Consider the following 27,547-nt stretch of genomic DNA (forward strand, 5'->3'; position numbering starts at 1 on the left):
GAGCACTTTTCGGTCTTCTTAGAAGGAGATGAGTTAAGAGTTTGTTTATTTAAAAGTATCTTTGAATGAGTTGATTCAATGATGTTAGTTATCATAGAAATGACTTAAGTTAAAAAGAAAGTTGTTGAGACTGCCTTCAGCCCACGCGCCTGTCTGTTCCGTTAATGGCGACCTGCAGCCCCAGCGTCGTGATTAGTGATGATGAACCAGGTTATGACCTAGATTTATTTTGTATACCTAGTCATTACGCTGAGGTTTTGGAAAAGGTGTTTATTCCTCATGGACTAATTATGGACAGGACCGAACGGCTTGCTCGAGATGTGATGAAGGAAATGGGAGGCCATCACATCGTAGCCCTCTGCGTGCTCAAGGGGGGCTACAAATTCTTTGCTGACCTGCTGGATTACATCAAAGTACTGAACAGAAATAGTGATCGATCCATTCCTATGACTGTAGATTTTATCAGACTGAAGAGCTACTGTAATGACCAGTCAACAGGGGACATAAAAGTAATTGGTGGAGATGATCTCTCAACTTTAACTGGAAAGAATGTCTTGATTGTTGAAGATATAATTGACACTGGTAAAACAATGCAAACTTTGCTTTCCCTGGTCAAGCAGCATAATCCAAAGATGGTCAAGGTTGCAAGTTTGCTGGTAAAAAGGACCCCTCGAAATGTTGGATATAGACCAGACTTTGTTGGATTTGAAATTCCAGACAAGTTTGTTGTAGGATATGCCCTTGACTATAATGAATACTTCAGGGATTTGAATCATGTTTGTGTTATTAGTGAAACTGGAAAAGCAAAATACAAAGCCTGAGATGAGAGGTCAAGTTGAGTTTGGAAACATTTGGAGTTCCATTGAAATCACCAGTAAAGTTACCAAACATTCTAGTTCTGTGGCCAGCTGCTTAATAAGAGCTTATTGCATGTATCTTCTAAGAATTTTATCTGTTTTGTATTTTAGAAATGTCAGTTGCTGCATTCCTGAACTCTTTATTTGCACTATGAACCTATAGACTATCAGTTCCCTTTAGGGTGGATTGTTGTTTAACTTGTGAATGAAAAATCTCTTAAACCACACCACTATTAAATGAAAATATTGAAATTATCTGTAAGAAACATTTAAAGAGAAGATATATTAGTTTTTTAATTGGTATTTTAATTTTTATATATTCAGGAAAGAACAGAAGCGTTGAATATTGTTAATTATACCACTGTGTGTTTAGAAAAATAAGAAGCAGTCAGTTTTCATATAAATAACAACTTCTAACAGATTTGTTATGTCAGATAAAACATATGTTCTGGAATTCTTTTTAGTAGTATTTCAGTATTATTAACTATATTTTCCTGCTTGTTCAGTTTATTTCTGGTGAACCTTTGTTAACAGTTCCTTTTAAATGCCGTTCAATAAATTCCAAAAAATTAAAAAAAAAAAAAGTTGTTGAAAACAGCATATTCATACTGAGTGACATTTCTGATTCACTCAGTATCACAAATATTCTTTAAAAATCTACATAAGGAGTAGTAATACAATTTTGGGAGGATGGAGAGATATTCATGAAGAAACTTTTGTACATATTAAATTACCATTTTTATCTGAAAACCACATGAGTGATTGTTATTTTTCTAGAAGTGCTCATTAGTATACTTGAATTATAAAGGAAAGACATACTTTCCTGTGGTTTTGAGGGGATTGGTTTTATTAGGGAACAAACTGTGTTTTAGCATACTTTTTGAAACTTTAGTATTGGAACATATTTTCTTTCTGTCTGAAAGAATGCCAGTGGATTCTGATTAAAAAAATGAAAGGGCTTATTTTTGTATTTCCCCCCTCCTTTACTCTTCTAACCTAATGGTAATTTTGACTTTAAAATGTAGCCTTTAAAAAAATAACCCAGTTGCATCACTAACCTAAATTACTTTTTGTTTTACTCCTTACTTTTCTTCCTATCTGTAAAATCTTAGCACTGGACGGGACCTTAGAGGTCAGTTTATGTAAGGACCCAGTTAATGGAAGGACCCTTTCTCTGGCAGCCATGACAGATGATCATTCACCTTCTGAGTGAATATTTCCACTGATAATAAGCTCACTATTCCTCAGCAGCCTGTTTAATTATTGGATATCGCTAATTATTGGGAATTTCTTCCTTTTACTTTATTGGGATGAAAACTCTCTTTGTAATTTCCACAGACTAATCTGATTTCTGCCCTTAGGTATTACATAGAATTTGGCAACTCTGAAATTTGTGAGGGCAATAATCAAGTCCCTGCTTTGGAATCTCTTTTTCTCAGGCCAAGCATTCCAGTATCTTTCAATTATTATATTTATCTTATGATATGGTTTTAAATTCCATCATCTTCGATCTCTTCTTCAGACAGATTCTGGTTTCTTTTAAATAAAGAAACTGCCCAGAACTGAGAACTGTATGTGAGTTTTAAGATGTAAGATGTAATATAAACAGTAAGAACTGAGAGATTGTTGCTCTCCATCATCTTCTACATGGAGAATGAAGCCCAGGAAGTCAGGGACTGTGTCTGTCTTTCACATTGTTGTAGCCCCACGACGTCCCACATTTCAGAAAATATACAGTATGTTAAAGAGTCCAGTGAGTGCTCTGGTCGCTGTAAATCTAGAAATGCAGCTAAAGATTGATAACTCTGTTAGAATTTGATCTTGGGAGCATGTTCAGTCAAGACTTCAACATCCTTTTCTTATGAACAGTTGTCACATTGTATAACCTCCATCTGGTATAATTGATAGGGTTAAACCTAAATCATTCTTTTTCCTTCTATTTATTTACTGAACAAATATTTATTGAGTACCTGCAGTGTTCTGTGCTAGGTATTAGGTTCTGTGCTAGGTCCTAGGTATACTGTGGAAGGGAGAACAGCCCTTCTGTCGTGGATATTACAGTGGAGGTGGTACCGGTGGAGAGTGGAAGACAGACATTACACAGATAAACAACAAGAATGTTCTTATGCACTGAGAGACGTTCTGTGAAGGAAATAAATAGGTTCTGGGAGAGAGAACTGGGGAAGTGATTTACCAGGAGAGTTATGTAGGTATTAGGGCAGTCAAGGAAGGTTGTTTTGAGGAGGAATTATTCAAGCTGAAACTTGAAGTATAAGAAGAAACCAGACTTGTTGCAGGGGATGGGGTGCATTCCAGTCTAAGAAAATGGCATGAACAAATGTCTTAAGTCAGAAAAGCACTTGGCTGGTATGACTAGAGAATAGAAGCTAGGAGGAAAGTGGGACGGGTGAGGTTGTTGAGATCGTTCAAGGACCTGCAGTTCAGGTGAGAAATGAAAGAAGCTTGCACAAACGTGGTAGCAGGGGAGAAGGGGAGAGGCGGACTGATTCTATTATAAGTGTGTTTTGGAGGTAGACTCTATAGGACTACAATAGATCCGACTGGGAAGGGAAATGGAGACTGCCGAGACAAGGATGGACTTAGGTTTCGGGGCTAAGCTACTGGATGGTTGATCGAGTCATTTACTGGGCTAGCTAAAAAAGAGAATCAAGAGTTTAATTTTGGGCACGTATATTGAGTTGCCCTCTTTTCCCTTCTCTTTTCTCTTTTGGCTCTAGTGCTATATAGCTCTTTTATTAAGCCATTTATCAGAGTGGGTTAAGGAAGGTGTAATATAAAAATGCCTTCAAGCTCAGACATGAAACTGCCTGGATTAATGACAAGCATGGTAATGAGGATAAGCTAGAGAAACGAAGGGCGACAATCGTTCTTAAGCTTTGGTTGCAAAGGCTTTTCAAGTTTCTCTGCCCAGTATTTGTTTCAGCTTCCCTAGGGATTCCCATTGTGAATTTATTCACTGATAACCTGAATTTACCCAGTCATTTGTTGAGTTTGTCTCTGCCTCTAGTCTCTCCTGCCTTCACTTTGTTTATCCACGTCCCTGTTTAAAAACCTTTAGTGGTTCTCCACTGCCTTCAGGATAAAGTCCAAACTAGTTAGTGTGTTATTCAAGTCTTTTCGTAATCTGTCCTCTTTGCCTGTTTTTCCGTCTCCCTATTCTATCTGCATATACACTCTATGGAAAGAAATACGTAAATGAGTGGGAGACTTGAAACTGGTGGGAACAGAGGTGGTCTTGGCCAGATTGAATAGCCTGTTCATAAATTCTTAAGGTAGAGCACAGTGGAGGAAGCATCCGAAGTATTTTAGAAAGACAAATACTATCATGGGAATTTGCAATAGAATCACTACCCTGTAGTATATTAATAGTTTCATTAAAGCATGGCTTATTTTTATGATCTGAGAAAATTTTTTTTACCTCCCAGAACCTGTTTAATCTGGGAAATGAAAACAGCTATCTTATAGAATGGTGGTAAGATAAGTGGTGACGTATGTAGAATAATGGGTGGTATTTAGTAGATGCTCAGTAAATGGCAGCTACTATTATTATTTCAGTTAGAATTAATTTTAAATGGTAACTCTATTCTAACCTTATCTTACATTCTACTTTCCTTTTGTAGACTGTTCCAACCAGTCTGGACTACTTCCTGAATAGCTGCAGTATTCTTATTAACTGTATTTGCCTCATGTGGAATTCCACTTGCCCTTTGCACTTCAAGTTTCTTTTGACATCTTATACTCATCCTTCAAAGTGTAACTTTAAAACCATCTTTTCCATATGGCCTTCTGTGATCACTCTAGTTGGAAGTTCTTACTTTGTACTTCTTAATGCTTAATTGGTTCCACTCGTGAGGCCTTTTCTGATTGAGCACCAGGTACTACCTTGTGTTTTAGTTATTTGTCTTATCTCCTTAAGAATTGTGTGTTATCCTTTTGTAATCCCCCTCAGAGAGCTGAGCCACGTGAGTAAATAGGCATATCAATGGACTGTTAGAAACTTCAATAATAGACTCAAGGGACTATGGAAATTCAGTTTGATAAAGGCAACACGTAAAATCATTGAATAAAAGATAGAATTCTTAATAAGAAAAGAAAAGAGAGCTGAGCCAAAGCCTTACACGTGGTTAGCACCCGGTAAACATTGATAGGTGTTCAGTGATCTAATTTGAAGAGTATTACCAATAATTAAATCATTAAACTTCATAGCTAAATGGTGATTAGATAAGAAATTTTCTTAGTGGTACCAAACTGTAGTGTTTTCACAAAGTTTTCCACCCAAGAAGCATTAATGGAGCACTGACTGTACAAATGTTAGAAAGAGATACAAAAAAGATGAACGGTATCACCCGGCACTTGCAGTCCGCTCAGTATCAGGTTTTTAAAGATCTGATTCTCCTGAAGTCAACAGATGCACACCGGTAAAACAAGTGTATCTTTGATACCAGATGGGTGTAATTCCTAGGGTTCGGAGGATTAGGGTTGAGATGGAGTGGGGACTCATCGGTTCGTCTTAAGTGCTGTGCTGATTTTCTTTTTAATCAAAAGACCTCTTTCTGACATTATGTAAATAGATACCTCCTTTTGGATTTTCTATTCAGAATGAAAACGAGCATTATTTACGTAGGAAGGGCCTGTTTCTAGAGCATTTATCCTGTTTTTACGACTTGACTTCTTTGTATCTTTTCCTCTGGTTACCCATCCTGTCATTTGTAATATGAAGAATTTGGCTGCATGTACCGTGTTTTCCCCGAAAATAAGACCTAGCCGGACAATCAGCTCTAATGTGTCTTTTGGAGCAAAAATTAATATAAGACCTGGTCTTATTTTACTATAAGACGAGGTATAAAATAATATAATAAAATATAATATATAATACTGGGTCTTATATAATATAAGACCGTATTTTATATAATATAATAATAATATAATATAATATAATACTCGGTCTTATATTAATTTTTGCTCCAAAAAACGCATTAGAGCTGATTGTCCAGCTAGGTCTTATTTTCGGGGAAACGTGGTATAACATATTTGTCTTGATGAGTTTGTTTGATCTTTTAGGAAATGGTCCATAGGATTTTTATTTTTTGTTTAATCCTAATCAGCCTCAGAGCTAACTGAAGATAACTTGCCTGGTTTATTGGTTTCATTTTATATTTTCTCTCCCCACCCCCCACCTTTGCTTTTGCGGCTCTTAACTAATAGCATTGCTATTCACGTGTGCACGACTGGAAAGAACATACATCAAAACCATTCTTAATAATTTATTTTTATCTACTTTTTCTTGCATAGGCTGAATTGTAGCATCTCTGCTGAATACTGCATTGCTGATTTCCTGATTGTTTTCTTGCATTTATGGTATTACCTGAAGTTGGTTTCAGTATGTTCCTAAAGAATTCTTTTGCCCTTCAGCTTGTGGTCTGCTCCTCATATTGTGTTCTCATCTGTCCTTGTGTTCACCTTGTTTTTTACGTATGTCCAATTATGCAGCAAAACCTATTGGTTTTGCACTGATAGGTGTTATTCTCTAATTCTTTATTCACATGTCTTGATGATTGCTTCCTAAATGTGGCAGAGATCCTATCAATGGAGCTAGCAAGAACATTGACTCTGAGCAAGTGTTCTGGCTGCACGGACAACTCGGAATTGCCACAGCTCTGTGGTTAAAAATTTCGATTAACTTTTGATTAAGTGCCAAACGAGTTCTAAAAAGTGTTATCAGCTTCCACAATTAATATGTTGCATTCTTTGCTTAGTTCATTAATGCAGTAAGCATTTGTTGAGCATTTATTGTGTTGAGTATTTCTCATTGTTCATATTCCACTTTCTAAAAGTAGTTTTTTACCATCTTTGTTTAGTAGGCATTTTGAGTATGTGCCGGAAGTAGTAGCGGTTTTCTCTGTCTTGCTACTCAAAGTGTGGTCATTGGGCCAGCAGTAGGGTTTCCAGGTGGGAATTCCCACCTGTTCTCAGGAATTTTTTTGCTTTCCTGTTCCCGAATCCCGAGGTATAAACTGTTTTCTGTTCTCCACGATGAATCGTTTCCACAAAGTGACTGCTGATACTACCAAGCCCTGGGTTCAAGGAGCCGATTTTCCCAATTTCCCGAGCAACTTTTCTCGTGATTCGGGAATGGGAAAGCGAAAAATATTCTTGAGAACGGGCGGGAATTCCTGCCTGGAAACCCTAGCCAGCAGCATCAGCATCATCTTGGAGCTTGTTGGAAACGCAGTCTCAGGCCCCATTTCAGACCTGCTGAATCAAAATCTGTATTTTTACAAGATTGCTAGGTGATTCGATGCACATTAAAATTTAACATACACATATAGCATATAGATTGTTACCATCTCTGTATTTTTGTTTTTGTTTAACAATTGAATACTTATACTCATTCAGCTACTTTCTTAGAGATAAGACACCTTTTTATGTGAAAGCAATTATAGGAATATCCTTAGAAGATCTTTTGTATTTTTAAAATTATAAGAAAAAATTGTAAAGACAAGAATAAATATTCTTTATTTACTGAGAGATACAAGTAGAAGATTGTTAGAAGTGGGATTTAAGTGATTTTCACATCTGCTACAATTTTCACAAAAGATTTGTAATTTGTTTTGATAGATCTTTGATGAGAGCCCTTATTTAAATTCTATTGTATAGAAAAATTTTAATATAGTTGTTTCTGTGCCTTTTCAGTAAAGTGAATGATAAAATCATATCTGAAATCCATGGAAATAGTGCTAAATTCCTCAACCTGGCCTCTGTTTATTTCTGCACAGGAAGTATGAAGTAAATGAGTGCTTTCAAATCAAATCATTACTTTTGGTTTGATATCCCGATTTTCTTTCTGGGTCAAGTTTGATTACTTAGAGATTAAAAAAAAAGAATTTTGTAAAAATCAATCAATCGCCTACTCCTAATATAAGGAGGAATTGAAGACCATTTTATTTCTTTTATTTAAGTACAAGTATACCTGACTCGGGGGTAAAAATTAAGAATGTATATTGGTTGGTAAATGTTTTCAGCAATGTTTAAAACATTTAAAACTGGATTCCATATTTTATTAGCACAGAATAATTTTGATGTCTATAATAAATGAAACTAGAAAATATACTGCTGTAATTTTTTTATTGTTTAAAATAATTTGAAAAAAATAATAATTTGATTATTATTAGATTAGCAGTAAGAGCCCACATAAAGGCTTTTCCTTTTATTAATATACCTTTATTTAGTTCAATACCACTTAAAGTGGTTTGTCACCTATTAGCAGTGTGACCTTGGGCAAGTTACTTTTTGAGTTTTTTTATTTCTTCAACTGTAAGACCAGGTAATTCTTCTTTCCCTTTCAGAGTTGTTGAAAGGCTGAATTGACATAATGCCCCATAGTCAAACTCCATTGCCCAGTGTCTCAGAAGTTCCCTTATGTGTTGGTTATTCTTTAGTAAACAAGGTGTGACCATGCTCTTTGGCAATTATTGTGAGGCTTGACTAATCATACTGGGGTTTTGAGATCAAGAGGCTGGAAATCAACAAGCTTAAAATATGTGAGGTCCACAGCCTGCCTTCTCCTCTCCTACAATAGAATCGTTTGCTTTCTAAATTTTTCTTCTCTATTTTTCTCTGTTGTAATAATTTAACTGCCTACTATTAAAAATGCTGAGCATTCAAAAATCACATTTTTCAGAAGGAGAAAAGATCTTACAGAATTTAAAGTAGGTTACTTCTGCAAGAGCCTGTAATTTAGTATTGCAACATGAAAACCTAAGGAATTTTATTGTGATTGTTTGAACTGTATATTTGTCATTGCCGTTGACAAGTCTGATAAATGATCAGAATTCTGCATTTGCTGTTCTTAATAGAGAAGTCTATGCATTCTAAGAAATATAGGGAAAAGAACTCTAAGGAGTTGGACATTCTTTTAATCACATCATCTCTTGGGATGTAGAGAATTTTGCAAAGAATAATTCCTGCAAACCTTGCACTTTCAGATTGATACTCTCAGAGGACAGTATACAAATAAGATCCCTTTTTAGGCAGGATAAAACTATGTTTGCTAAGTACAGTTCTGAGCATTGAATTTAAAATATGATGCATTTCACTAAGGTGACCTTGGCGATTTCACTAAGGTGACTTCAGGGAGTACTATTTTAAGCTCATTTCTCTATGTGCATATCTTTGGCAAGTCAAGGCATTAATAATTTATTCAGGATGTATAGGTAAATATTTTTGTGCTTTAATGGAAAGCGTCACGTTTAATGGACTGGTGTACTGTCTGTTGGTGATTAAATACCTAAATATATTAATTTTGGCACACTTGATCTGGTTAACGGTTTTGTCTACAGTAATGTGTTTTGTTTATAACACCCCCTTTTCCAACTTCTTTTTAATAGCAACATCATGACAACAGAGAAGAGTTTAGTGGTTGAGGCCGAAAATTCACAGCACCAACAACAGAAGGAAGAGGGTGAGGGAGCTACAAACTCAGGCCAACAAGAAACTCAGCTGGAAGAGGCTTCTCAAGCAGCAGCTGAGGGAGATAATCGATGTGAGCAGAAGCTGAAAACATCTAATGGAGACACCCCGACCCATGAAGACTTGACGAAGAACAAGGAGCGGACATCAGAAAACAGGGGCCTGTCACGGCTGTTCTCCTCACTTCTCAAAAGGCCTAAGTCTCAGGTCTCCGAGGAGGACAGCAAAGAAGTAGAGGCAGCTAAAGAGAAAGGTGAAGGCGGTCAGAAAGAGATAGAATTTGCAACCAGTCTTGATGAAGAGATTATTTTAAAGGCCCCGATTGCAGCTCCTGAACCTGAACTCAAAACAGACCCATCCTTGGATCTTCATTCATTGAGCAGCGCAGAAACACAGGTAAGGACGTGTGAGTGTGTGGGAGGTGGGTGTACTGAAGGAGGCTAGATACTTTCGTTTTCATGTAAGAACATCAGGTTTTATTTCCTACAAGCCAGTTGACTTGGCATTGGTAGTAATAAGGAACATGAAGCTTTGGAGTTTCTGCTCTAAAGAAATTAATGTAGTCAATGGAAACTTGATTTTAAAAAAGATACATATACTGTACCAATCAAAGGAAACAAAATGCAAGAAAATTATTAAATGAGTTTATTCAACCTACCTATCATTTTGCTATAATAATAGAATAATTTTTAATGAAAGGAAAAAAGAATTCAGGTGGTTTAGAGTTCATTTTGTGGAATTATTAGGGATAGTTAACAGCAGACATGATTCTTCTATGGGAATCTTCATACAAGCCAGGTGACAGATTCAAACCCTCCCGAGGTATGTGATAGATTTGAGCCATGTCTGCTTTTTTTTTTTGTCGTCTTCTCCAACTAGATCATATTACCACAGAGTGTAAGATATAGATGACAAAGTCTAGTTTTTTATATCACTTTTGTAATATATAGTAATTTGGGGTCTTAATTGTGTCACAGTGTAGTGAAACTAAACATGAGCTGAGAATTTGTTTATCCAAAAAACATGGAGAAATTTTCAAAGTTTTTTTTAAAGCATGTGAGCAGTATCTGCGTTGTTGAAAGTGTAAGCCCTATATATTTCTATTACAGGTCTCAGGTTTGGGCTATATAGTTTTATTAGAATTTTCTGAGAATGTTACATTACATGTATTTCTAGAAATATTGTACATTAAAGGTGCTAAGAGTAAAATTTAGGATAAAGTTGTAATTATGTACTTGCTATTAGTGAAACAAGATTGAAAACAAGATTTAGTATATAGTGTAATAGTTAAGAATGCAGACTGTGGAATAAGACTAGAGGGTTCAAGTCAGAGGGAAGTGACACTTTTGCTTTATCAGTTTCCTCTTCTGTACAATGAGGATAATAGTATCTACCTCATTTGACAATTATGAGTATTTAGAAGACATAAATATGTGAAACTCTTAAATATTGCCTGGCATATACTAAGCACTCAGTAAATGTTACTTATGGTTACTCAGTTATTAAACATGAACAGTAAAGGCAAAGAAACCCTACATATCTTAAATCATTAATTTAATTTTAAGAATACCAAAAGAGTTAAATTACATTATCTTTCAGGAAACTTGGTATTTGCAAGAGGTTTTTAATGGCTTTTTTTGTCCTGTTTTTAGGTAGGGAAAAATCCATATCTCATTTTAGTTAGCATTTGAATCAGGATAAGCTTATTTTGTCTAAAGATCATAACATTTATACTGAAGTTGAAACAGATGGTGGACAAAGTTAATTCTAGATTTAACTAAAATTTCATTCACTGAAACTCCATTAATTGAGAATTAGGATATTAGGTTGGTGCAAAAGTAATTGAGTTTTTTTTCCAATTTTTTTTGTAACCTTTTAAACTGCAATTATTTTTGCACCAACCTAATAAATTGTGTGCAGATATTTGTCTACATATAAAGAAAAAGAAACAAATAATAAAATTCCATGGGGATATTGTTTAAAGGAGCGAACTATTTTGGGCTTTTTGGAAGCTAGCATTTACAGTTAAAACCTTGTGGATCAGAACCTTCTGGATAAATGTTTATTTGCTTAACCATATTTCTTATGTGTAGGAGAATTTCATTTGAGCGGTCCTTTTCTATCCAGGATTTTTGAAACGTGAGTCTGTTTATCTAGAGTACCTCGGATTTTTGGGGAAGCCATGTCAGTTTTTAATATTTATTTATTTATTCATTAAACAAATATTTATTGAAAACCTACTATGTGTTGCAGGCCCTAAGTTGGATATACATTGGTAATAAAAACTGCAGTATGGTGAAGAGGTTTGAGATGATGAATTCTGGAGCCAGACTGTCATGTGTCTTATTAACTGTATGATCCTAGGCCAGTTACTTGAACTTCTCTGGCCTCAGTTTCTTATCTGTCAAATGGGGATAATAATAGTACCGTCCCCAGAGGGTTATTGTGAGGTTAAAATGAGTTCATATAAGTAATGCTTTTAGAATACTAACTGGCCTATTGCTATGTAAATGTTTGCTTTCTTTTTATAAAACAAACATGATCCCTACTCTTGATAAGTTTATAGTCTAATGGAGGAGACAAAAAAGTAGTTATTATTGATCATAATAAATGTTATGAAGGCAATACCCCGGGTACTGATGTGAAGAATAGTAGAGAGGGTCTAGGATAGATAGGATAGCCAATGAAGACTCCTCTGAAGAGGTCAGAGTTAAGAAGGTCATTAAGGTTGGGAAGGAGCCTGTTAGACCTGCTCCAATATCTAATGCAGGAACCAAATAATTAAATCCTTTTTCCTAAACGTCAACCATGTATTCTTTTGAAAGAAAAGAATTAGTGAGGTTTAGTTAAGAATCTTTCACAATTTTGCTATGTAAGAAAATCCGTGCCAAAATATTGTTCCACTTACCTGTATTACTTTGGGATGTAAATGTAAAATATATGAAGATTCGTTCTAAGATGAATAAAGATAAAAGAAAATACTCCATATCAGTTCATGCTCTAGAAGACTCAGATTTCAATCTGTCTCTTGCTTCTTTGAATCTTCTTTGTATTTATCATGATTGATTCCTAGTAGAAACAAGTTAGTTGGTAGTTACAGTTGTTAGCCTACTACGTATACTCTAAAATTGGTCCCAAGAACCCCTCTTAACCATACATAAAATTTAGAATATGTGACAAACCACATCTCATTTTGTAATTTATAAGGCTACCTTGCTCAAATTGAGGAGAAATGGGCAGAGATGTTAAAGTTTTGATAGGCTTTAATAATATATAATGGCGTAGTCAGGATGCTGAGAACAGCAGATTCGTGTTCTCTCATTTACCTGAAGCCTTCATGTATTGATTTGAAAGATGAGATTCTACTTTCTATTATGAAGTTTTGAGAATAGCAGACTCTATAGATCTTTTGGGAGATCATAATATCTTTTCTATGTTTAATCTTAATATCAGTTATATTTGTTTTAACAGTTTCTCTTCTTTAGTTAATGCCTTTATTGATAGCTTGATTATACGTAGAAGTGTATACAGCATGCTTTGTGAAATTTTTTACTAACTTGGTGATGTCATGGATATGTAGCCTGCTCAGGAAGAACACAGAGAAGATCCAGATTTTGAAACTAAGGAAGGAGAAGGACTTGAAGAGTGCTCTAAAATAGAAGTGAAAGAGGAAAGTCCTGAATCAAAAGGAGAAAGAGAATTAAAAGCTTCCCAGAAATCAATCAGAAGACACCGAAACATGCATTGCAAAGTTTCTTTGTTGGATGACACAGTTTATGAATGTGTTGTGGAGGTGAGTGCATTTTAAGTTTCAGTAGCTAGAATTCTTACAAATTATTTCATGTAGGGTTGGGTAAGTGGTGCCTTCGCCTGAGTTAAGGCCCAGTATAATGGCTCTTTCTATGGGCTGAAATGTTAATAGAGATTTTTCTGGAGGTAGAGGTGTGGAAGGAGTACGAGTGAGCCTATTCTCTTCCCCAATTTGTCCTGCATCGGCCAAATCTTGTGAATTGAGCATGTGTTACTTTTGTAATCTCAAATAATTGTGTTAGACAAAAAAGTTTGTTATTTATAGAGTGACCTTCCATGACTAGATTTCCTGGGTTTCTGAGGTTAGATCAGCTATCGCCATAATTGTCAAAAAAAATTACTATCTGTTCATTTCTGCTCTCTTCTCTAAACCTTAATAAGCTTTAGTTTACTTACTTATTTCTTTAGCCCCATGAGCTAGCATATAAAGAATTTAAATCAAGTAATGCCATTTCTTAAAATCCTCTATGATATTCTGAAAGAATAAGAAATTGAATCAAGATTGAATAAAAATGTCAGTTATTCAGTTACTCTTTTGTTCCTTTAAGACAAGTTAAAATCCTTAAAAATTGTTAGCTATTTTTTTAACTAGAACAGTAATTGTCAATTATATGCTTGATATAAAGCAATTGTGATTACTAATAATAGCCTTAATTAATAAAACATGTAATCCACATATACTTGTATCTTAGGTTCATGACAAATTACTTCTGAATTGAATTACTTATATGCAACTATATCAAAATACAAATAGTCAAAAATATTATACTGTATTTATTAATAAGTATTCCCTCTCTAAGTTTTAAAAAATAAATCAAGAAAAATATACTATTGCACTTTGAAACTAGTTACTATACTTGGTAGAGGAGACCTAGGGTCTGCTTTTTCTGCTTCTCACCACTAGCTAGTTTTGAGATGAGGAAAGCTATTCCACACTCATTCTTTTCATTCAGTCCAACATCCAGGTATGGGTCCCTTATATCTGAAACATTTGGGAGGCAGATGTGTTTCAGAATTCAGAATATTTTTGGTTTTAAAAAAGCAATAAGAACATATTCTACATGTTTCACTATACACCCAATAAGATGTGTAGTAGTCAAAACATATTATTTGGTCCAACATTATTTCTGTGGTAAAACATATGAAGACTCATTTGGAGATGGATAAATAAAGATCAAAAATAGCCCTATAATATTTCAGGTCAGAATTTGACAAAAACAACCACCACCCAACCTTTTACTTCTTAGAACTTCTGGATTTTGGAATTATAAATAAGAGAGTAGTGACCTGTACATGAAGAATCCCCAAATCATCTCTGTCTTTTAGCGTGGAAACATAGGTGAGAAAAGTGAATAAAATGATGTAATATAAATGGGTTAAGTCTGAAAGTGAATTAACATCTATGTGAATTACTAATAGTCCTTAAAAATAATTTAGCTCATTGAGAGGACATGTCATGTATGTGTTCCAAAAAATTTCTAATATTTTTGAAGTTTTGAAAGATATATTTCTCAGAAGGCATTAATTAGCATGTTTGATTTTTTTCCCCCAACAATTCCAGTCAATAGGTAGGACAGGTGTAAATATTCTTATCATTTCACAGATAAGAAAGCTAATGGTCAGAAATGTTAATTGAATTGACTCAGGGTGTTTAGCTAGGAGGAGCCAGGACTTTTTGACTCTAAATTTCAGCCTCTAAGTTAGGGCATTTCCTCCCTACAAACAGGAATACAAGTACTCAAATTTGCCAGTGGTTTGATTTTCTAGATAAAAAAGCATGAAGAAAATGATTCATAGCACAACTGAAAGTGTTAGTTACCAAGGATAAAAGAGGAAATTGGAAAATGACATTTTGTTTGGTAATGAATACAAGAATAAGAGGAAACCTCAACTATGGTATGTATATCTTTTCAGAAACATGCTAAGGGACAAGATTTGCTTAAGCGAGTGTGTGAGCACCTCAATCTTTTGGAAGAAGACTACTTTGGGCTAGCCATTTGGGATAATGAAACTTCCAAGGTGAGGAGATTGCTTGTAATGTGAGAAGCTGACAAAAATCTGGTTTTAATTCTTATGTTGTTAGGAATATATTTATGTCTGCCTCTCTAAGACACAGTGTACCTAAAGTTATTCTTGCCTGTTCTTAGATCTCAGATTTTCCCTCTAGAATGAACATTTTAAAGAAAAGATCACTGTTGGTATGTTCTTTCATCACTGAGAGAACGTATCTACTGTGTATTTTTAAAAGATAGGGAAAGTACGGAGCTATGATGTCCTGATTAGCAAGTGGGTACCAATAACTTTATGTATTATGCAATTAGTATTGTATCTAATAAGTAGGAGGTTCGTGTAAATATTTGTTAAATGAATGGTTCTATCAATATTATAATTATAGGATAATTATGGTATATACTTACATTATAATTTAAGAGCAACATTATAAAAGAGAATAAAGTACCAATATTATTGAAACAATCATACAATGAATTTAACATTTTCTCCAGCCTAAAAGGAAACCAGTAGTTAAATTTGAAGGAAGTAAAAGAAAGTGTGAGAACATGGAGAAGGGAGGAAAGGTTCAAAGTCAGGTATTTACTTCAGAAAACTTGAATTATTTCCTGGGCCAATTAACTGAAAATTACAGCTATTTAGCTTCACATCAAATGATGAAAACTTTAGTCCAGTTTAACAAGTATTTGCAGGTGCTACACAAGATGATTTGGATACAGCTATGAATAAGGTAGGCATGGTCCCTGCCCTCTGGAGCTTACAGTTTAGAGTGATGAGTGTCATACAAAAGGAAGTACAAGATGTCACGGGAGGGTATGGCCAGGGAAGTCTTTTCTGGGAAGGCGATGCCTAAGTTGAGACCTGGAGGATGAAGTGGGCAAGTGAAGTGGAGAGAGAATGGCCTGGAGTCGAGAGAGTGGCATTGGAGAAACTAAGAGCCATCTAGCCTGGCTAACTGTAGGCAGTGAGGAATAGAGTAATCGATGAATCTGAAGAGCCACACGGGGGCCAGGTCATGGAAAGAGTCTTGAATATATTGTATTCAAGCCATTTTAGTCAGTTCTTTTTCCAAGACGATTTATATTTATTAAGAGAAGTTGAGGGTCAGCTGCCTTTAACGACTGTTCTCTATAAATTGGTTATTTGAGTTAGATAATGCAAACTAGGGGACATGGAATTACCCTTTGCCTAAATAAAATCTATTTGTAGAATATAGTATCAGTAGTTACCTAGTAGTTTGCAACAGTTTGTTCCATCTGTGAATGACTGTTGTCTCCAACAGAAGAACTGGGTCTACCTGCACTAGGTTAATATTGTTCTTTAAGGACTTAATTTTTACTTGGTTTCCTTAAAGGCACAAGCCAACTTGTACTGAAGCCTTTAATTTCCATTAGTAAGGAAAGATTGAAGGTAATTAAAAAACAAAACAGTATCCCCAAAACTACAGTGAAACACTTACTGCAGCTGTGAGCTAGAAAATTCTCCCAGGAATCAAGGAAAATGCTCTGAAAAGTATTTTATGTTATTTTAAGCTCAGTGAGATAAAATTGAACGTTTTTATATTGGGGGTGGGGGAACCCAAGGTTGATGTGAGAATAATTGAGAATGTTTGAATTTGGCATATAATAAAGTCACTGTGTACTTTCTTTAATATCATTTTTCTATGCACCAAGCATACTTAAAGTTCTAGAAACTGGCTCATCTAAAGACATTCAGCTAGGGAAGTTCCACTTGCAGTTTGAGCTTCTAGGGCCCACATCGGTACAAAAACTTTCATTTGCATTGAGAACTTTTCATTTTGGTTGATGCCATCTGTGCTCTGATGTGTCAGCAAATGTTATTTCCTTTTTAGTGCTTCTCACTATCTTATTTATTTTTTAATAAGCAATATTAAATTGCTTTATTTATATTCATATATATATTAATGTATAAAGTGATCTTGAAAGTGCCTAAAATAAAAGCTGAATAGCAGTAAAACCTGGCTGTGTAATAAAGGGCATTATTATCCCTCTTAGGTAAAATGTTTCTGGAAAAGAAAAGTTGATGTCTTTAAATCGTAATCTAGCTTTAACTTCCCTGGTAGCCCTTTCTCAGTAAGTCAACCGGCCCGTGAATTCTGGGAAACACAGGGCTTGTATTCAGGACTTCTGGTAGGTCTGTACTATGCGCTGGGTTCTTGCAGGATACCCAACAGGAACATGGGCAAGGACAATGGGCTGTTCTGCATTTTCTGCTTCTAAAGTCATCTCTCAGAAATAGGTCAAAACAGAATTTTTTCTTTGGGTTAAAATGAAGGTCTTTAGCGGATCCAGGAAGTAGGGCATAGAAGGGAACGGAAGAATTTCATTAGCACATGGCCCAAGCAAATCTTATACAAAAATGAATCTGGAGAAGACTGACTGCCTTAGCATTGTTAAGTTAAAGGGCCAATTCAGTAGCAAAAGCCATCTTGATGATGGCTTCCTTCCTTTGCTGTCTCTTGAGTCCTACTGCTCCAGTCTGTATGGGCTGCTCTTTTCTGCCTTGTACATAGCTAGCTGTCTGTGGTGTTTCTTATCACTATTGTCCTGGGGATTTGCTTTGCTTCTTTCCTGTGGTGTTTCTCTTGCTTCCTTTATCCTAGCTTTTCATTGTGTTTTGATAGAGTGCTCCTTCTGAGAAATGGTATATGAGATGTAATCTTTTTCAGATATTACATGACTGAAAAATGTCTTTATTCTACCCGCACATTTGGTTGTTAGTTTGGTTGGGTATAGAATTATAGGCTTGAAATTACTTGCCTTCATTTTGAAGGCATTACTCCATTGCCTTCTAGCTTCCAATGTTGCTATTGAGAAGTCCAAACCCATTCTGAGTTTTGATCCTTTGTATGACATTCCCTCTCTCCCACCCTTTGTAGAATTAAGCTAGTAGAATCTTTTCTCTTCTTTTTCCTCCCTCCCTCTCTCCTTCTCTCCCTCTCTCCCTCTCCTTCTCCCTTTCTTTCTCCCTCTCCCTCATAATCTCCCTCTCCTTCTCTGTCTTTAAGATTCTGAGATTCAGAGATGTATCTTGTTGTGGGTCAATTATCACCCACTGTTCTGGGTCCACACTTTAAAAACATTAGATTTGTGTGTTATAATCTTGAAGTGCGTTCTGGAGCAGCCTTCAGGTTGAATAATCTACCTGACCTTTTCTCAGGTAGGGTATACTGGAGAACAGCATACCTTTTACTTAAAATTGATGTCTCTAGTCAGAAGATCTGATTTCATTTTAATTACCATTCCCTCTATATCTTCTGTGAGTAAGCCAGATTTCCAGATACTTTCACTAAAAGTATGTACATATAAAATGATTAAATCTTTAAAGCAATTATTCTTTGTTAGTCATTTAAATTTTCTGTCATTCTGAAAGGCTGCTAGAGCTATAAAGGCTCTTGGGGCTTGTCCCCCTCGTTTTAGAGATGAGAAAACTGTGGCATATAAAGACAGAGTGGCTTCCTTCAAGCTTCACAGCCAATTCATTCCTGAAATTCCTTGCCTGCTGTTCCTTCTGAAGTGATTGTCTTCTGTTGCTTTTTATCCCTTTTTCCTTGATTTTTACATTTTATCTTTGTTTCTTGGTTTTTGTTTCCTACCGACAGAATTAGTTACTGATACTGTGGGGAAGATGTGAACCATAATACAAGGAGAGATAAATATGTTACCCTCTTTACATTCCCAGTCTCTGGTGTCTTCTTTTGTGTGTGTGAATATTTGTCCTTTGTATATGCGACTTCTTAAGAGCTCTGGATCTGTGTCTTTTGTTTGTAGAGAATTGGGTACTTTTATCAGGGAGGAAAGTTAATTGAATTGACTTTTTCCTTGCATGGAATGGCTTGCTTGTTCTCTTTCCCTACTGACTACAAGATAATAGGCCTATTGCCAAACTGAGTCTGGCAAGAAAAGAGGAAAAGCAGTCAGAAGCGAACTTCTATAGTCCTGTGAGAGATTTATTACCATTACGAATCAAAGCTTGAGTTAAGAAGTTGCTTCCTACATTTTATTCCTGCTTAGAATTAATTCTTTATGAATGAATCCAGGATTTTTCCTTTGAGGAAAAGTCACCCACATTAATTCCTACCCTTCTAAGCAAAACAAAACGAAACAAAACAAAAACTTGAGCTCTTCTGGTAAACAATTTGAATTATAAATTAGGGGTTCATTCAATTTAGTAGTATGCGGCCTTCTTTCTTCTTTCTTCCATTTTCTGTGTCGATGAATTTTCTCACCTTAGGAGTCACATAATAGACTCTGGAAAGATAGCCAAGAGTTTCTTTCGTTCACTTTACAAAGGCAAATAGCAAACATCAGTGGAATGAATATTAAATCACGGGTGTGAGGAATTTAGTGTATGGTTATCCAAAAGGATGGATTATTTTCCATTGATTCATGATTGGCTTTGAAGGCAAGTCCCAGTCTTTATTGTCTGGTTAATTAGAAAAACTAAAATGAATTTTGTTAACATACTTGCAGAGTAGGGATGCTGTTTTTGGGATCTTGCCTTTTGCTAAGAAGATTTGGGTTGACATCACTAGTGGACTTAAATGTGGTTTTTTTAAAACACATAAAGCGTGAGACCTAGAATTACCTGCACAATAATTTCTATAAACATATCTTGGAGCAGTGATTTGAAGTCAACAAACCAACTACAGCATAAACAATGGTTATTTCTTGAGTTAAGGAAGACAGACTTGTGGAACCTAGAGATACATCTTTTATCTCAAAAGACAAGGATTTGTATAAATCACTGATGTGTATGTATGGGGTTTTGGGACCTCCAGGTAAGAGTAGCTGATGGCCAAGTCAGCATAGTCTTTCTTAGGGTTCTTATAACTATGACGAAAGGTTATAATTGCTACAAAAGATAGGAAAAGGTACTATTTATTTTACCTCCTGAAATGCCATCATCTTTGTTCAAACTTTCTCTTCTCTGTCCTGGTTTATTTCAGTAGCATTTTTCATTTGTTCATTCATTCATTCATCAAACGTTTATTGAGTAGATAGTGTCTGCCTTGTGCTGGGCAGAGCTATAAAAGACATAATCTCTTTCCTCAGGGAACTCCCAGACTGGCTAGGAGACATCAGTAAGATAGGTACCAACATAGACAGCGTTTTCTGCAGAGGTAACACATGATCTGAATTATAGGAGAGAGTCAGGAATCTTCCAAATGAAGAAATGTGGACAGTGAAAGGAAGAACATGTGGGAAGGTGTCTTGAAATAGGACAGGACATGCGAGACCTGTAATTATTCAGTTGAATGAATAGAGATCTATATCAGGATGTTGCTGCTCTTCATCTCTATATTATTTGGAAACGTTTTTTTCCCCCTTTCTTCCGTCTCCCCCCCACCTCCGGTTCAAGCCGTTGTTTCTCAGTCTAGTTGTGTAGGACACAACTCCTTGGCCCATGCTGGTAATTATGAGCCTTGGGCTCCCCCCGCTGAGGCAGTCGGTTGGCGGTCGCAGGTCGGCGGCTCAGAGCAGCTCACGGCAGCTCTCGCTGATCTCCGGCTGCTCTCGGCAGCCCAGCTCCAGGGAGAGCCGTTGTTCACAATCTCAGCTGTAGAGGGCGCAGCTCACTGGCTCATGTGGGAATCGAACTGGCGATAGGAGCACAGTGCTCTAACCACCAGAGCCACCGGCACGGCCCATTTTGGAACTTTTTTAAGCTCAAAAAAGAATGCAGTTCTTTTTAACTCACAAACTTAAATTCTGTTTAAAATGTTAACTTATTTAACTCATGAGTTATTGGCAAGATGGACACTTGAAAGGGAATCCTTGCAAATGAAAATATTCAAATAGAAACTAGGTTATCCAGAAATGCTATTTTAAGGGGAGTCTTAAAATCCCTAGTAAAATGCAGTTCTATAACTTTTGTCCTCTCAATATTTTGCTGTTTTATAAATTAATGCCTGCCTTTTCCCTTAACCTTTTCTTTCTCCTTTCCTCACAACTGTCCTCCTTAAGACATTAGTTTAGGGATGGCCGGTTGGCTCAGTTGGTTAGAGTGCTGTGCTCATAAGGTCACCAGTTGGATTCCCAAATGGGCCAGTGGGCTGCGCCCTCCACAACTAGATTGAAAACGACGACTTGACTTGGAGCTGATAGGTCCTGGAAAAACACACTGTCCCCAATATTCCCCAATTAAAAAAAAAAAGTTAGTTTACATATAATTATCTCTATTCCCTCACTGCCTATTAGTATAACATAATACAGGAAAGTGTGTAAATTACGCTTGTATAGCTCAAAGAATTTTTATGAAGTGAGCACATCTGTGTATATACCCTCAAGACCAAAAAATGAACATTACCAGGACTCAAGAATCCCCTTTTGGGCCCCCTCCTAGTCACTGCCTCCAACTCCAAACAATTATTACTCCTCCACCAGGCCCTGTCGAACATAACACGTCTTCCTGACATCTATCTCCATCAGTTAGTTTCGCCTATTTTTAAACTTTACATAAATGAAATCATACCTGTTTTCTTAGGTCTGGCTTCTTTTATGTTCTTCAGTATCATGTTTTTGAGATTCATCCTATTGTTGTGAGTAGCAGCAATTCATTCTCCTTGCTGTGTCATAAGTAGTTTGACTAAACCACACTTTATTTATGCATTCTACTGTTGATGGACATTTAGCTTGTCTATGGTTTGGGGCTTTTATGCTGCTGCTAGGAACATCTTTGTACATGCCTTTTATCACATATCTTGGTATATGCATTTCTGTATTCCTGCACGTGGGATTGCTGGGTTGTAGAGAATGCATATATGTTCAGCTTTAGTAGATACTATCCGTTTTCCATGGCGTATGGACAGTTCCACCAGCACTGAGTACCACAGCCTGCTGTACCACAGCCTCACCTTCACTTGGTATAACTCATTGTATTTTGATTTCTACCCTTAGCACTCTACTGACCTTGCCAAGTGAAATCTGGCAATTTTTCATCCTCATGTTACTTGTTCATTTTGCAGTACTGAGGATCTTGACTATCCATCCTTGAACCTTCCTATTCTTTTGCTTCTGTGATACCAGTCTCTCCTGTTTTTTTCCTACCACCACTTTGTTCACCTCTTCGCAGTTCACTTCTCAGCTTATTGTCCTCACTCCCTTCCTTAAATGCAGGTGTTCCTCACGGGTCTATTTTTAGTTTCTTTTCATTCTACTGTATGCTCTCTGGGTGACTTTTATCTATTTTCATGGTTTCATCTATCACCTATATGGAGGAAGTACCCAAATTTATATCTTTGGTCCCAGTCTCTCTTCTGAGTGCCAGACCTACTTATCCAGCTATCGATCGAAATGTTCCACTTAAATTTCCAAAGATACTTTAAATGTGTATTTACATAAATATACCATAATTTATTTATTCTACTGTTGATGGACATTTGCGTTGTTTCCAGTTCTTTGCTATCTTTTTTCTTCTTCATGAAAATTCATTTCTTTTCCTGTATTTCCTATTTCAGTAAATAGTACCACATCTACCCAGTTGTCCAAGCCAGCAACTTGGGATTATCTTTTACCATTATACCTTACCAATTGTCAGTCACAAATCTTGACTATTGTAGCTGCTAAGTATCTTTCTTCTCTGTCCCATAGACTTTATCCCATCAAACTCTTTTGATTATCAATATCAGTATAATTTATTTAGTGCTAGCTATGTGCTTTTTACATTTAGTTTCAGGTGTATAAAACAACATCACTATGTGTTTATTAGACATTTATATACCTCACAAAGTGATAACCCCAATAAGTCTATTATCATCTTACACTGTACATAGTTATTACAATTTTATTGACTATATTCCCTATGCTATACTTTTATCCCTGTGACTTTTTTTTATAGTTGATATTCAATATTATTTTATATTAGTTTCAGGTATACAGTGTATTGATTAGACATTTATATAATTTGTGAAGTGATTCCCCCTCATGTCTAGTACCCATCTGACATTATACATAGTTTTTACAATATTATTGACTATATTCCCCACATTGTACTTTACATCCCTGTGACTATTTTGTGACTACCAATTTGTACTTCTTAATCCCTTCACCTTTTTCACCCAGCGCCCCAACCCGTCTCCCATCTAGTAACAATCAGTTTGTTCTCTATCTATGAGTCTGTTTCTGTTTTGTGTTCATTTTTTCTGTTTTTTAGACTCCACATATAAGTGAGATTATATGGTATTTGTCTTTCTCTGTTTGACTTATTTCACTTAGCACAATACCCTCTAGGTCCATCCATGTTGCCGCAAACGTGCTTTTTATATATAAAATAACTTAATTCACAATAACTGTGAGGAAGGTAGTTTTATCCCAATTTTAATTATGAGAAAATTGAGACTCAGAAAGATTGTCTTATATAAGTTTATTCAGCTAGTAAATGGTGGAGAGGTTGAGGCAGGATTAGAACTCAAGACCGTCTGACTTCAAAACCAGTACCCATAACTGTTTTTCTCTTCTGGACCACAATTATAATTCTCAACAACCACCTCTTATTTGGTCTCCCTGTCTATCTATAGTGATGCTTCCTCAAATTCATGTCACTATTTTAAATCCTTCAGTAGCTCCCCCTTGCCTAGAACTTGATAAAGGCCAAGTTTCTTAGCGTGAAATACTATGTCCTCCATGATCTGGCCCTTACTGTTCTTTTCCCTTTTCCATCTCTCCTCCTTACCTCTGGGCTCCAGGTATGTTGAACTACGTGCAGCAACTCAGATGTATCACATTCTCTCATATCCTGTGCCTTTCTAATTACTTCCTCTTCTTTTTGGCTCTTATTTATCCTTCAAGCCTCGATTTAGATCTCCCAAACATTCTTTTGAAAAACATGTCCTGACTGCCTCTTATCCCCAATCCATTTTGGTGCACCTCCTCTGTGCTCTGTCATGGCTCTATCACACATTTTTATTACCGTAACTATCACACCTAGAACAAACAGATTGTTCACTGTTCACCTCTTCCATTAGACTGACAGCTCCTGCAGACAAGTGCTATTTTTAAATCCTTTTTTGTAACTATGGTGCCTAGCACATGGAGGCATTCCTCAAATATTTGTTGGCGAAATAAAATGCTGTGAATTGAATAATTTAAATTGAGCAGAAAAGTACCTATTCTTGTGCACATTGGTTTTTATTATTTTGTACACACTGTTTTATATTTTGATTTGGAAGTCTAGATACTGAAGGAGTAATAATGTGTTGTATAGGGTAGCTTATACCTTGGAGTCCCAGGTGATTGACACAGATCTGGGTTTGCCCCCTGTATGTCAGATTGGTGGAGGAGGGAGTGGGGACGGGTTGGGGGGAGGCGGGAGGGGGTTCCTGGGCTGCTGGCAATGTTATATGTTCACTTTGAGAATGTATTCATCTCTATGCTTATGTTTTATGGATTTCTCTATGTATCTTATGTCAATAAGATACGTTTCCCAAGGAGCCTATGAAAGATGTTAATGGTGAAGCCCTTTTCAAGTTGTCATTATTCTGTGTGGTTGCTCCTCACCACGGGTTGAGGAGTTCTGCCGCAGCCGTGTGCAGACTCTAAGTGGGGATGGAGAACAGCGAAGGGAGAGGTTAGTGTGGGCAAGAGTCATCAGGGAAAACAAAATAGTCATTCATTCAGGAAACATGAACTGAGCACGAACCAGGTACGAAATGCTGTGCTGACATAGGAAAGTTGAACAAGACCAGAGGTCAGAGTTGGAGGGAAAAATAAGATCTGAGCGATGTCAATAATCTCTCCTAGACTTTTTAGTATAGTTAAAACAACGAGTGCTTATTTAGAATTTCTTATTTACTAAGAGCTTTACATACATTAATTTATTTAATTTTCACAATAATTCTATGAGATAGGCACCGTAACTAACATCTCATTTTATAGATGAGGAAACTGAGGTAAAGAGATCCTAGGAAATAGTGAAGCTAGGATTCAAGCCCAGCCGTCTGGCTCCCTATTTCTCTGCTCAAAATTACTGTGCTCTGTGGAATCAATGTAAATAATATTGGAAATGTAGGTTGACTCAGAGACACTATTTGAAGATGATCCGAAATCCTGCTTCTGGTACTCTCTTGTTTACGTTTTGGGGCTCCGTGTGAATGAATGCCTTTTCTTCTTTTTACAGACATGGCTGGACTCTGCCAAAGAAATAAAAAAGCAGGTTCGTGGTAAGTGAATATTGCCTTTTTATAGTTCTTTCTTTTAGTAGGTCAGAGGACTTCCAACCATTTTCTGGCTGTGAGTCACTTTAGAATCTTGACTCTAGCAGATGGCTTTGAAATTGAGATAAAGCCTTCCCCTGGTAGGTGGAGATTCCATAATAGAAAGATACAGCAGTGGTGGACACTGTTGAGATGTAGGTCAGATCTTGATTTTTTTTTTTTTTTTTTTTTTTTTTTACAACTAGGCAAAGTTGGGAAAGATAGGAACAGTTGAGAGAAACAGAAGGTGGAAAAGAACAAAGATGAGAAGAGAAAAAGGATATGGAAGTCAGTTCTCAAAAGGGTAGTGATTGAAACTATAGTAGCCTTCCATTTTAGGAGTATGCTGCCTGATTCTGTTCCTTTTAAATTGTTCTGGACTATTACGTTCTAACCTTCTCCATGTTTTCCTCTTCTAGTTCTTTTTGTCCCTTTTCAACAGTCTTCTTCCAAATTGAAGTATAAGAATGGAAGAGTGAGAATTCCTTATCAATGACCCTTTTGACATTGTGGCTTTCTCCTAGCTTTAAACCCTCTAGAATATATTACTGCTGCATACCCTGCTCCAACTAGCGTCCAGGGATAAATATTTCTAGGTCAAAAAGTGTATTAGGCTGGTGCAAAAGTAATTGCAGTTTAAAAGGTTAAAAATAATTGCAAAACCCGCAATTACTTTTGCACCAACCTAGTAGATTAGTTATTTTCTAGCCCTGGACCCAATGAGCTAGCTAAAAGGGTAGAGACTCCCCCGCCACCCCCTTTTGTGACTAGATGTACTTTTAGTTTAGTTTATTTTGAGGAAACTTCTACCGTGTTTCCCCAAAAATAAGACCTAGCCGGACCATCAGATCTAATGCGTCTTTTGGAGCAAAAATTAGTATAAGACCTGGTCTGATATTATATAAGACCCGGTCTTATATTTTATTATATAAAACCAAGTCTTATATTAATTTTTGCTCCAAAAGAAGCATTAGAGCTGATGGTCAGCTAAGTCTTATTTTCGGGGAAACACGGTAGGAACTGCAATAGATGTTATTTATCATGGTTAATCAGTTTTAACTATCACCTGAAAACAAATTTTATTTTTCATTTATTTCTTAAAAGAAAACACTTTTATTATGGTGAAATGTTTCCTTTAGACACTGTTTGTAATTTATATTTCTTCAGATAGAACAAAATGTTTGGACTGGCAACTCTCTATATTTGTTCCTTGCCCATAAATTCTTGTTTTAAAATGCAAGTCAGCAAAAAAACACTCAGAATATTTGAGACATGACAAGAAATATGTAACTCCTAGCCCCTGTCAGTGAAAGTACTTTTTGTTTTTTCAATTTGTATTGGGGAATATTGGGGAACAGTGTGTTTCTCCAGGGCCCATCATCTCCAAGTCGTTGTCCTTCAATCTAGTTGTGGAGGGCGCAGCTCAGCTCCAAGTCCAGTTCCCATTTTCATTCTTTAGTTGCAAGGGGCACTGCCCACCATCCCATACAGGAAATGAACCGGCAACCTTTTTGTGGAGAGCTCATGCTCTAACCAACTGAGCCATCCGGCTGCCCCTCCGGAAGCTCAGCGGCAGCTTGTTGTCTTCAATCTAGTTGCAGAGGACGCAGCTCACTGGTCCATGTGGGAATTGAACTGAAAACCCTGTTGTTCAGAGCTCACGCTCTAACCAATTGAGCCACCAGGCCGCCCAAAAGTGCTTTTAATATTCAGTATTACTCAGGAAAAAATTATTTGGGAACAAAATTTAAAATAGAGTTTATGATGAGTGAAGAATACCTAGTAGATTGTCTTCCTGACTATTAAAAAAAAAAATCTCTTGCTAAGTATCCTTTTTTTAAAAATTTACAAAATAGTAAAAACCCTTCCTTCAACATAGGAATCAAAAACTGTGTCCCTGACACAAACTTTAATAGGGAATCAAAATGTAAACATTTCATTAAGCCAGAGAGAAGACTGACAGTTTTTTATTGCAAAGACTTTGGTTTTTTAAAAAAATTTTTATTGTGCAAGTGATATAGAGCCATTGTGAAAAATTTAAACATTATGGAAATATATCATGGAGACAGTAAAAGGCTCCTAAATTTTGTCCTTCAGATTTAATTATTGTTAAATTAGTGTAATCTGCAAGATTTTTTCCTAGGCCTCTATAGATTTGGTTTTCAAA

The 27,547-nt window shown here is 36.2% G+C and overlaps 2 protein-coding genes across 25 annotated transcripts in view; both read left to right on the top strand.

The window, feature by feature from the left end:
- Window positions 1–27,547, top strand: part of EPB41 (erythrocyte membrane protein band 4.1) — a 150,338-nt gene that overhangs the window by 45,807 nt on the left and 76,984 nt on the right. For 22 of the 23 annotated variants that reach the window (XM_033113923.1, XM_033113924.1, XM_033113930.1 and 19 more), the window contains 4 exons: window positions 9,266–9,743; window positions 12,928–13,140; window positions 15,072–15,176; window positions 25,305–25,347. In XM_033113923.1, the coding sequence (XP_032969814.1) occupies window positions 9,273–9,743; window positions 12,928–13,140; window positions 15,072–15,176; window positions 25,305–25,347 (832 nt within the window). In that variant the 5' untranslated portion in view covers window positions 9,266–9,272. Of the gene's footprint in view, window positions 1–9,265; window positions 9,744–11,440; window positions 11,487–12,927; window positions 13,141–15,071; window positions 15,177–25,304; window positions 25,348–27,547 lie in introns of those variants that run through there. The other variant, XM_033113939.1, reaches the window with a different exon arrangement.
- On the top strand, window positions 134–1,428 carry LOC117026831 (hypoxanthine-guanine phosphoribosyltransferase-like). Of its 2 annotated transcripts, XM_033113948.1 has the most exons (2): window positions 134–566; window positions 621–1,047. In XM_033113948.1, the coding sequence occupies exons 1-2, from the start codon at window positions 165–167 to the stop codon at window positions 819–821; spliced, it is 603 nt and encodes a 200-aa protein (XP_032969839.1). In that variant the 5' UTR covers window positions 134–164; the 3' UTR covers window positions 822–1,047. The 2 variants fall into 2 exon arrangements, with proteins under 2 accessions (XP_032969839.1, XP_032969838.1); XM_033113947.1 differs by having other exon boundaries at window positions 134–1,428.

This window comes from Rhinolophus ferrumequinum, chromosome 9 (assembly GCF_004115265.2).
Source record: "Rhinolophus ferrumequinum isolate MPI-CBG mRhiFer1 chromosome 9, mRhiFer1_v1.p, whole genome shotgun sequence".
Taxonomy (NCBI): Eukaryota; Metazoa; Chordata; class Mammalia; order Chiroptera; family Rhinolophidae; genus Rhinolophus; species Rhinolophus ferrumequinum.